General features: G+C 48.8%; 1 protein-coding gene across 1 annotated transcript; it reads left to right on the forward strand.

Moving 5' to 3' along the window:
- The first annotated feature begins 5,932 nt into the window (after positions 1-5,932).
- Sfrp1 (secreted frizzled related protein 1) lies at positions 5,933-11,552 on the forward strand. Its single transcript, XM_059245003.1, has 3 exons — positions 5,933-6,476; positions 11,313-11,390; positions 11,533-11,552. Exons 1-3 carry the CDS (start codon positions 5,933-5,935, stop codon positions 11,550-11,552), a joined length of 642 nt encoding a protein of 213 aa, XP_059100986.1.
- Positions 11,553-11,897: the final 345 nt, after the last annotated feature.

The raw sequence follows: 11,897 nt of genomic DNA on the forward strand, positions 1-11,897 counted from the left end.
AATGGTGACTATTTCTAACAACAACATTTGAAGTCTCCAAAAGGAAGATGGGGCCCCACAATGATGATTCCACCTAGATTGTGGTAATACCATTAAACTGACAAACACTACCCAAAGATCGGCTTTGGACTACCAACTGCTCAGGACAGTTTCCAGATGGCTAGCTGAGATGGTCCAGCTTCACAGACTACTCTAGCCAGGACTTGAGATAAGCCCTGTACTCTCCCATTACACGGAGACTGGACAACAAAAGATATAGCTAGCTCTCCCAGGATTTGACAATTATTCCAATTTTTCAGGGTCCCCTAAAGATGCCATCACTCCCAGACAACAGGAAGTAATCTTAAGAACACAACACTCACATTTCCAAGAGGTGCAGTAGGTGGTTTTTGGTTGTTCAGTGGGTTATGGATATTTGTCATTGTTTATTAAGGGGTTTGGTTACAAGTTGTTATTGGTAATGGTCAAGGAAAAAAAAAGCTGAACAAAGGAGATTAGATTCAGGGATCTTGTTCTGAAAAAGAAAAAGGGAGATATAGAAATGATAGGATAAAAGGGTAGATTTTTGAATCTACTTTTAAACCAAAAAAGCAACTACTGCTCTTAAATATTTTACATTGGTATGAATTTTTATATAGTGACACAAATTTAAAGTTAATTTTGTTATGCTGTATGTATGTCTCTACTCTTGCTTGGGTTATTGTGCTTATGCAACTCATTTTTAAAATGTAATTTATAATGAAAAAGTACAGATTAATAGTCATCTATAATAGTCAAACTTATAGGCATGTTAGATATGTTTTCAAGATCATAAACAGATATATTTAGATAGATAGATGGTCTTCAAACACTTCAAAGACCTACAGAGTATGGCATTTAATATATTTGGTAACCTAAGGCTTTTCATGACAATGAGACACATTTGCTCCTGGTAGCACCAATCTACTTCAGAGAGGACAATGAACACTGAAGAAACTCCATATGGAGTTGGTTTTCTTTATGGCAAAAGCTAGCCATGTGGGCAAAGGAACTGCCCTTGTCTCAATTGCTGACAGTTACTGTCCAAACTGGACCAGCAGGATGTACGAAAGATGACTGCCAAACTTTGCCAAGACAAGGTAGGACAGTCCTTCAAATTTCCCTGCTTCACAGGAAAGTCTGTCAGATATGTTAGGCCTGTAGGACAGAATTGGATGCCCCAACATTGCAGAGGAACTTTGAGTGACCATCCAGGCAGCCTGATGTCCCTGCCATTAGGTAACATTTCACTCTTCTGGGGTCTTCGATGGAGTTGAAGACTAGATAGTTATAGTTTTCCTTAGTTATGATAAAAGGTAAATTAGATATGAAACTTTAGACTCACCAAGATAAGATAGATAATAGAGTATTTTCTCTAATTTAACCAAATACAAATAGACTGGACATTGTAACTATAATTCCTATGTAATAACTGTTTTGTTGTATATAATTGTACTATGTTAAAAGTAAAACCTTTTTTAATTAGGCAAAAAGGGGGAAACACTATTGAATAATCCTCTTGTACACTGTAAAGATTTGTCACTCGAATTAGCTTAATAAAATGCTGACTGGCCAGTAGCCAGACAGGAATTATAGGCAGGACAGCCAAACTATGAGAATGATGGGAAGAAGAAGGGTGGAGTCAGAGGAGACACCAGCCAGCCAGTTGAGGAAGCAGGTCATGCAGAAAATGAGGTAACAAGCCATGAGTTACATGGCAAAGCATAGATAAGAAATATGGGTTAATTTAAATGTAAGAGTTAGGTAGTAACAAGCCTGAGCTATCAGCTGAGCATTTATAATTTATATTAAGTTTCTGAGTCAGTTATTTGGAAAGTGGCTGCCAGTTATTTGGGAACAGGTGGTCAGGATAGAAAAACTCTGCCTACACATAGGTTTAAAAATGTTTGAAGATTCATTCCAGACTTTCCTAAACCCATCAAGGGACAGGTCAGTTGGTAAAAGAGTCAGGAGATTCAAAATAACTCACCCTAAGGTGGACTGGAGAAGCAGCCTGTCTAAGTAAGAACATCACCACACTTTATGATGTCTCACATTGAATACTGTGTTAAGGCATTCGTACTTGACTGGAAGTCTGTGTATCTCTTATGGTCCTAGATACTGATAATTCAATTAAAAAATTTTTTTGACAGGGTTTCACTGTGCGGTCCTAGCTGGCCTCAAACTCACAGAGATCTGCCTGTCTTTGCCTTCCTAGTGCTGGTGTTAAAAGCATGTGCCACTAGGCCAGGCCAAGAGTTCACATTCTGTGCTTTATAAGTAGCAGAATAGGCCACAAGTACCTGAGTAAGTATGTCTAGCTCTGCCTTACAGGCAAACAGGCTCTACCCAGGGAGATGGAAGCAGGCTCTACCCAGAGAGATGGAAGTGTGTTAGGAAGCATAACTGAAGCCATGTACGGTGTTTCCCAACTCTGAGCCTCAGTACTTTCTTCTGTCTATGTTAGAACCACCACTGCCTGCCATAGGCAGGAAGGAGCCCCTGTGTCCCTGGCAGTTCTGCAGATCTTATTCCTGGAGTGGCCTAAAAATCACTGGTGAGATGAGAAGGGAACAGAAGAGGAGCTATGGCCTAGGTAGGTTCTTCCTCTCCTGATTTTAAGTTCTCTGTGTGGAAAGAGACCACCAGCTAGGTACTGGGAGGCCCCTCAGTGACCCTGATTTCCTGTCAGCTTTGAGACTAGAAAATGCCCCCTTAAGCTAATGGGAAGTGATAGGGAAGGTGTTTTTCCAGTTTCCATGAACAGGCACCTGGCTGTATGGAAAAGGGCAAGGGTAAAGCTTCCTCTTGTCCCTGCTCACTTAAACTATTGGGGCAGGAGGAAGCCAGGGGCTTCTCCTGCTTTATAGTTCTCAAACTCAGAAACCAAGGCCTCTGGGAGCTGTGTTAGGACCATAGCATTTTAAACATCCTTTGTTCTAGAACTTTCTCTTGTATATACACTATCAGTGAAAGGGAGATTATATTTCAAAGCGTACAGTCTAGTGTTGTGAGATATTTGATTACATTGTGTAAAGATACGTTACTCTGATTGGTTTAATTTAAAAGCTGAATGGCCAATAGCTAGGCTGGATTTCCAGGCACAGAGGATTCTGGGAAGAGGGAGACATGAGGATGCAGAGCAAGCAGCATGGGCGTTACAAAGTAAAGTGACTGAGCATGTAAAAGAAGTAGATGAAAAGAAATGGGTTAATTTAAGTTATAAGAGCTAGTTAGGTTGGAGGAGGGGAAGAAGGGTGGGGGGAGGTGGGGGGAAGTGGGAGGAGAGATATGAGTGGGATCTGTGGTTGGTATGTAAAATGAATAAAAAAATTTAAAGAAAAAGAAAAATAGAGCCAGTTAGAAACAAGCCTAAGCTACTGGCCAAGCTTTCATAATTTATAATAAGTCTCCGTGACATTATTGGGGAGCTGCTGGCCCTGACAAAAAAAAATCTGCCTACAGTCTGGTGATATAAAAACTGGAAAGTAGGTGCAGTCTGCCTTGGCCGACACTGTCCTGCAGTGTGGCCTCCAGGGACATTTTTCATCTCAAGTGGGATGGACATCTATCAGTGGGGTCAAGACTCAGAGTCTTCCCCTTCCCAGCTGGCCCTTAGAAGGATCCGGAAATACACAACTACCGACCTTCCTTCTCCGACCTGACAGTTGTGTCCTGGGCATCATGCCAGAGGACAAAGCAGAGAGGACACTGTGGCATCTAAGTCAACAAGGCCGACGAAGTGTAGACCAGTTCCTCCTGTGAACGGATTTGTGAAGCTGACTCCTGCCTGGAGACTTCCACAGCCATCAGAGGTGACTCACCTGCACTCAGTACCAGCATTGTCACAGAGGGTAGACCCAAGTCCTCCTGCTGTTTGGGAGAATGGTACACAGGTTGAGTGAGGGGTGGGCTGAATCTTGATTCAGAGGGCAAAGGCTCTTTATCTACTGACGCTAATCTTTCCAATGAGCAAGCAAACAGACACTTTAGCCCGGAAAGAGGGTCTAACCTGGGGAGGGAAAAATGACGCTCTAGCAAACAGATTTAGCCCTGACTGTTGTTGAATTGAGACACACAGTTCCTGGTCTCCTGCCTCTGTTTTCTGTGAAGAATGTGGTTCCCCAGCTCCTCAGGCAGGCGGGCATTGCAGGCTATTTCTTGATTAATCCCTGGTCATCCACAGCCTTGCTCTGCATGACCTTTCCCTCTACCCAAATCTGCCTGTTTGGCTTTGGGCTCCTTTCCATTGGCCCGGGAAGGACAGACTTGTCGACCACCTGCAGCACAGCGTCAGCGTGTGTATGACTGCTTTAAGAAAATATCCCTGCATCTTTGCGAGCTCTGGGGCTTTTACTTGGAACCAAGAAATTAGGTCTATGGAGTTGAAAGTAAGAGTTGCCAGAGCTTATAAACCTCCAACTGTGTTCTGCCTTCCAACTAAGAGTGGCAGCCCATTTGCCACCCAGTGTGGCACCACACTGCCTCCTTGGCTATCTCCTCCAGATGCCCTGAAGGACACAGCATGTGGAGACCCGGAGAACTTCAAGAACTGCTTGTACCTTCTCCTGCCCATTCTTGATCACACCCCTAGCTCTCTGATTTTAAGGCCAGTATTCAGAACACTCAAGTAATTCCCAGGAAGTGACTAGTGGAGACGGGAGGCTAGAGGACACCCAGCTATTCCTGCCTACTTGGCTTCTGCCTTGTTGTGGGGGTGGCGGGGGACACACCTTTGGTTTTGACCTAGACTGCCTCTGAATTAGCATGTATATCTGACTGATAGAGTTGGTATCCACCCAGCCATGCCGATAAGGGCGTGTGTGTGTGTGTGTGTGTGTGTGTGTGTGTGTGTGTGTGTGTTTAATGCTTTTGCTTTCTAATCCACAAACATCAGTGTGCATAGATAGGTATGTGCACAGATATGTTGTCAGCTGATCTGGGACTTGTGCAGGGTCTTAAAAATATCGTTTAAAAATGTAAACTTTCCTCCAAAACTAACACCAATGTGAGCAGTATTGTCCTCCACAGTGAGCCCCCTTTTACCTGGAAAGGTGTTCTATTTTGAACACAGCCACAAACACCAACTTCTCTTAGTTTTTGCAAAAGCTCAGATTCATTGGGGGAATTAAAAGACCTCCCTAAGTTCAGCCTGCTTATCTGAGTAGCTGAGAAGCAGCCTGCCGCTGTGCATAAGAGTCAAAGAATAAACCGTGGAGCAGAGAGCTGCTGGTCTGTTGCGCGTTTGCTTGGATTTAGGAAAACGTGCAAAAAAAAAAAAAGTCTTCACAGTCGCATCAATTTGCAAGTATTATGAAGATTCCTTTTTTTTTTTTTTTTAAACAAACCGACTCACGTTCCTTACAGCGTCCGACATCGTCTCTATCCATCCTACACTTCTAACTACTCTCTTCTCTCTGTCTTTGCCTTCTTCGAAGTATTTGCTTAGTTTTTGGTTTTGCTTTTCAAGGGGTGTTGACCTGTGTCTAGTTCTAGTAAACCGATCCCTCTGGCGGGCGCGGCGATTGGTTAACTGCGCGGCTGACTGACGCGGTATGGAGAGCGGCTCCCGGCAGCGCCGAGCTGATTGGCTGCGCGCGGGAGATCCAGGGCTCGGCCACCCGCACACCGCTCACTCGGGCTGCAGCGTCGCAAGTAGGTGCAGCCGCCCGCAGCCCGCCGCGCCTCCGCCAGCCGGGACGGCACTCGGTCCCGCGCGCTCCCTGCCCCGCGCCAGCCCCGCCGCGGCCTGCGGCATCCGAGAGCCCCATCGGCCCGAGACCCGGGGAGCAGCGCGCGGCCGCGAGCCGGACGGGGGCCGGGCACTGCGCCTTTGTCCCCGGAGGCTCCGGGAAGTTTGCAGCGGGACGCGCGAGTGAAGGCAGCGCGGGCAGCCCCGACGTCGCCGAGCAGCATGGGCAGCGGGCGCAGCGCGCGGGGCCGCGGCGGGGCCGCCTCGGGCGTGCTGCTGGCTCTGGTGGCCGCGCTGCTGGCCGCGGGTTCGGCCAGCGAGTACGACTACGTGAGCTTCCAGTCGGACATCGGCTCGTACCAGAGCGGCCGCTTCTACACCAAGCCTCCGCAGTGCGTGGACATCCCGGTGGACCTCAGGCTGTGCCACAACGTGGGCTACAAGAAGATGGTGCTGCCCAACCTGCTGGAGCACGAGACCATGGCAGAGGTGAAGCAGCAGGCCAGCAGCTGGGTGCCGCTGCTCAACAAGAACTGCCACATGGGCACCCAGGTCTTCCTCTGCTCGCTCTTCGCGCCCGTCTGTCTGGACCGGCCCATCTACCCGTGCCGCTGGCTCTGCGAGGCCGTGCGCGACTCGTGCGAGCCGGTCATGCAGTTCTTCGGCTTCTACTGGCCCGAGATGCTCAAGTGTGACAAGTTCCCCGAGGGCGACGTCTGCATCGCCATGACCCCGCCCAATGCCACCGAAGCCTCGAAGCCCCAAGGTAAGGGTGCTCCTTCCCACGCCCGCGAGCTCCCGTGTCCAGCCGCACTGGCCCCGGGGCTGCAAGCGGGGCAAGCCGGGGAGCCGCGCACCGCAGCCCGCAAGGTGTGCAGACCCGATCCCGAAAGCTTCTAGGAGGCCCAGGCGTCACTTGGTGCTTCTCCTGCCCCAGGTGCCCCGAGATTGCTGGGGGGAGCCTCGGCCGGGGCGTGGGGGAGAGGGGGCCCTGGAGCTGTTCTTCCTGGGCTCCAGTCTGGCGTCTTCCATACCTGAAACAAAGCTAAGCCTAGGTTTTCAAGAGGAGGGTGCCCATCCAAAGCTCTTAACATCCCTAAGAAAACAACTCGCTCAAACTGCAAAAAACTCAGACTGAGGAAAAGCTTTGTTTATTTTCATAAGTTTGAAAGTATTTTTTTTTCTAAAAACAAAACAAACAGCAACAAAACATCCCCTCTCCTTAGTTTATCTTTCAGTCGTGGAATTGGCCGAGGAAAAGAAGTTTGGAAAGAGCCACCTCGGTTTCTTCGCCGCTAAATTCCGGCAACAACGTCGAATTTAGCAAATCTAGGGGATGCAAAAATCTCTTGTCCACCACCCTTGCATACCCCCTGCGTCTCCCATTCACACAAATCCTTAGGTAATTAGAAAGATAAAAATGTAATTAGTTCATTGTTTATCTCCTCCTGGGGGGTGAGGACCTGCAAATTGGGCCCTGCAAATTCTGAACCCTGGGGGAGCAGAGTTTCTTCTGGGAACCCCGTATTTTTTTTTTTTTTTGGACTCAAAAACAAAACACACACACACACACACACACACACACACACAGAGAGAGAACAAAACACACACACACACACACACACACACACACACACACACACAACCCTAAGCAGCAAGCACTCCAGCAGCCCGGTGGCCGACTTTCTTGGGACTGGGTTCCTTCCTGTAGGATGAAGTTCAGGAATACTAGATATTCTTGTCCAGTGGCCCTTCTCAAAGAAGAGGGCAGCCGCCCCAAGGCCATTTCTGGAGAGGAAACTTTTAGTTTATCTCGAAGTGTTGAGTGTCTTGGCTTTCTGAGGCAGGGTCTCCGTCTCTCGGTGTGCGGCCGGGGCTGGTCTTGAACGCAAATGCCTCCTGTTTCAGCCTCCTCAGCTCTGGGGTTTACAGACATGCGCCTGCCAAGTGCCTCTCGTTAGAGCCTCCTTTGGCTGCCTCAGAGTGAGGAACGGGGTAGACACATGAGCGAAGTTTGAACGCTCCTATTCATTCTAGGGAGGAAGGTAGGTCCAAAGTGATTGCCCTTGTGTGGCATGGGCCCCAGCCGGTAAGGTAAACGGTAGCCCTGGGCACCCTTGTCGTCAGGGCTGGTATGTGCAGCCTTTTGAGACAGCTCACTGGGGGTTGAGCATTTCCCTGGACCACAGCACTGTGCCTTCTATCCCCATTGAGCCCCCACCCCCACCCCACCCCCCTGCAGACCACAGTTTCCTTCCGAGGCCCTGCCTGCCGGGAGAGCCTGTGGCCAGCTTTGCTTGTATTCTGTCCCTTCCCCATGGCCACTGATTGATTGCCCTTTTCTGGGGCTATTGGTGGGCGTAAAGTGGAAACCTGTGGGAAACAGCTTTGTGTAAAGTGGCTGGTGTTTGGGGGCAAGAAAAGAGGACCAGATGGGGGGTGGGGGTGCTGTTTCTGAGGGTCCCCCCAACCAGTCCCTCCAAAAGACTGACAGGGCAAAGGTCACACTCACCCTTACCCATTTCTGGATGCTTTTGTGTGGTTCCATGTTTCTGGTCCTTCCTTGCGCAGTGCTCAGGTAGAGCAATTCTTTGCTAAATAAAGATATCTCTCTCTCTCTCTCTCTCTCTCTCTCTCTCTCTCTCTCTCTCTCCCTCCTTCCCTCCCTCCCTCCTCTCTCTCTCTCTCTCTCTCTCTCTCTCTCTCTCTGTCTCTCTCTCTCTGTGTGTGTGTGTGTGTGTGTGTGTGTGTTGTCTGGCAGGAGTGTGGCTGTGGCTGGTTTTGTCTGAAGTGATTGTGATTTTTGTGAGAGGCACCAGTGTCTTTCCAGAATGGTGGACCATCGTTATGAGGGTGTCCCACATGATGTGCACCCCTCTTTGCCCTGCAGGGATGTTCGACTGTCAGCCGAGAGTCAAGCTGTGTGTATAGGGGAAGGTTAAGAAAGGTTAGATTATTGGTCCTCAGAACCTCATACTGGTGACCCTGGTACACGACCTGGGACTTTGGGACGATAGTTAAGTTCCATACAGGTGCCTTACTCCATGCCTCATCCACCCTTAAAACGGAAGTCTCAAATTTTCAACACAGCATTACATCTTAATATACAGTTTTAGGAATATTGGGAAATTCTTTGTTATTAAAGGCAAGCCTGATCATGAGAAATGAACCAAAGACTTTCATTTCCTCTCTCTCAAACGGTAGCTATTCACACTACCTTTGGCTTCCATGACAGGAAAGGTAATTGTGCTGTCCATCCCTGGAGACCGATGTCTAGAACTTGGACACCCATTAGACTAATTTGGTAAATTGTCGCTCTCCTTCCCTGCCAGGTTTCACCGAGTTGTGTGAACGTGCCCATCTCGTTCAGTTGTGTTGTTTAGGCTTGTTGTGCATGAACTCAACCAGGCTGTTTAGTCACAGGCTGTAGAGGCCAAGGAGCCCCCACTTCTCCCAGAGGCTCCCTTAGGGTACTTCCTCCTCTCCCCTCAGTGAGCTAGCTGCCTAAGGAAAATCAATCTGCCTGCCTCTCCCTTCCCCCATCTCTTCCCCCCTCGCTCTCCCCGACCCTCTCCTCTTCCTATGCACATTGATTTTACAAGTCATCTTAACTGATTCCAGTGTTGGCTTTCCCCTCCACTTTCTCGTAAACATTAACGAAGCACAGAATCTCTTCGTCTTTTATTCATTTGCTTCACACTTGAGAGCTAGGATTTGGTTTACCTGTCCGGGGGAAAGTCTCCGTATGTTCCTCCTGTGAGGTAGCCTTGCAGGGCCCCAGAGACACACGAGGGGCAGAGATTAATATTACATTACACATTCTTCTCTCTCCGGCGAAAGCTGCTCAGCTCCTGGCTGCAGTATTGAGAAGAGGGAGAGGCATGTTGCAAATCAACGGTGCAACCCCACCCTGCACCTTTCCCAGAGGCCCTGAGAGGGCTGGGAGGCCAAGATGAATCCACAGGCTGAAACATCTGTCCTGTGGGAGTGCAGAGCCTCAGAGTGCCGGTAGAATTGGGGGTGTATGGAGGGAGGGGACCGATGAGACTCGGTCTTTATTTTTGACTGTCTTGGTACTCCTTTGCTCAGTGTTTTATACCTTGAACTTTGCAATGTGATAACTTCTACTTTAAAAAAAAAAAAGCAATCATAAAAACAGCTAGGAAACCCCAAACAAACAGTTCATTTTCCTATTATAGGTCACATGGTCCTGTCTATAACATCCTTTCCTTTTTCTTTCTGTCTTTACATGGAAGCGAACACCATGATGGAGACTTCTGGGTAAGAGATTTTTCTCTTGTTGCTGTTGTTCAGAAACATTACTCCCAGAACCCAATCTCAAGCGCTGGGAGCGAGACAAACATATTTCCAACATCTGGCCCAAAGAGTTTTGCTAAGCTTCTGCCCCCCAAATTTGAAAGGCAGCTGTTAGGGTGTGGTATGAGAGAAACTGGTGGGCACAGACAAGTGATGTGGTCCCTGCCCTGCAGGGAGAGGGCTGGGGAGCTGCTACTCTGGAGGGTGCCCATTTCACAGCCCAAGGCTGGGGGAAGGAGGAGGGAGAAGAGATGGTGTTGGTGAGCCACAGGTAACAGGAAATGAAGGCCAGTGAGCAGAGGTGCTCAGCACACCTGAACCCCCACCTGAGTGGCTGTCTCAGGGTGACTTCCTTTCAGCTCCAGCCAGGTCCCAGCCTCCAGCGTCCAGGGTGCTGGGAATAGACTATGTTTAGTGTACTTGCAGTTTTCTAGATCGTCAGTAAACTGTAAGTTGTTGGATAGATGATAATGAGGAGGAGGAATTATAGGGAGATGGTAAGTTACTTCAACCCTTGGAGGTTTCTCCTGTAAACATTTTCTCTCTGCCCTTCCAAGGAGGCCTCTGAAGCCACCTCCCACAGGGACCTAGCTACCTCTCAGTGGCTTGCCACACACACACACACACACACACACACACACACACACACACACACTCTCGCTCCTCTTCAAAGCCCTTCATGAAAGATCACCTAACGGGTTTCCTCCTCAGTCAGCTCTGTCCTCCATTTGGTAGCTCCTCCCCTCCCCCACCCCACAGCCCACAGCCTGCTTTCTGGAGTCCCTGTTGGCACATCAGGGCCCTGGACTTGAGTAATTGAGTATGACTGTTCTCTTGGTCCTCAAGACCTGGTCAAATTGATGAGCTGTCTTGTTCAGAGTTTGCAAGTAGGAAGGGGGCTGAAATGGGGGGCGGGGAGTAAATAAAGGGGAGGGAAGAACTAGACACAAACCACGAGAAGATCTGTTTGAGTTCATAAGCCAAGCTTTTCTTCTTTCAGGTACTCATAGCAGCCTGGACCTGCCCCTTCCTACCTCAGAGAGCAGTAGATTAAATAATCATCACATTTGACATATCTAGGCCAAAAATGTTTGAAGAACACATTCATCTGTTTACGCCTTTGATCCTGGGCTCAAGATCCCTCCATGGCCATTGGCTGGATGCCTTTCAGGAATTCCAGACCTTTAGCCCTTCCCGTTAGCCTGGCCCCCATCTGCTCTCTTGTCCCGGGGTCCCCATCACCATGACTTACAGCTTCTGTTTCTGCTTGCTTCCCTTTTGCTAGGTACAACAGTGTGTCCTCCGTGTGACAACGAGTTGAAATCTGAGGCCATCATTGAACATCTCTGTGCAAGCGAGTTTGGTAAGAGAAGAGTACCAGCCTCACGTGGGGCTTTCGGAATCTCTGCCTTTCCCTGTCCTGTGTCTCCCCCTGAGCATGGAGCTCATGGGAGCATCGTGTTTGAGCTTTACATGCTCTGTCTCCATCTTCTTCTTACTCTCAGGCAAAAGGAAGTCTAGGTAGCGTGGAGCATGGACCATCTTTCTTAAAGTTAGGCTATGTGTGTCTCTGTGTCTCAGATTTGGGGGAACCGTCTTTGAAGGCAGAGGGAGGCAGACTTGGGGACCGGGGTAAAACTCTTCACTTGCTACAGGAGCAGGCCCTGGCTTGGCTTTCTCTGTGGTTTGATTTTTATAACCACCCCTAGGTGTCAGCACTACTCTACCCTGGACTGAAATGGCCCAGGGTGTGTCGGGTGCCTTCCCAGGAGGGGGAGATTTCTGTGCTTAGGGCATTCAGAGGTCCTAGTCAGGGTCTTTCGGGCAAAGAACATTGATGTTGACACAGGAGTGTGATTTCTCTCCCTAC

This window comes from Peromyscus eremicus, chromosome 17 (assembly GCF_949786415.1).
Source record: "Peromyscus eremicus chromosome 17, PerEre_H2_v1, whole genome shotgun sequence".
Taxonomy (NCBI): domain Eukaryota; kingdom Metazoa; phylum Chordata; class Mammalia; order Rodentia; family Cricetidae; genus Peromyscus; species Peromyscus eremicus.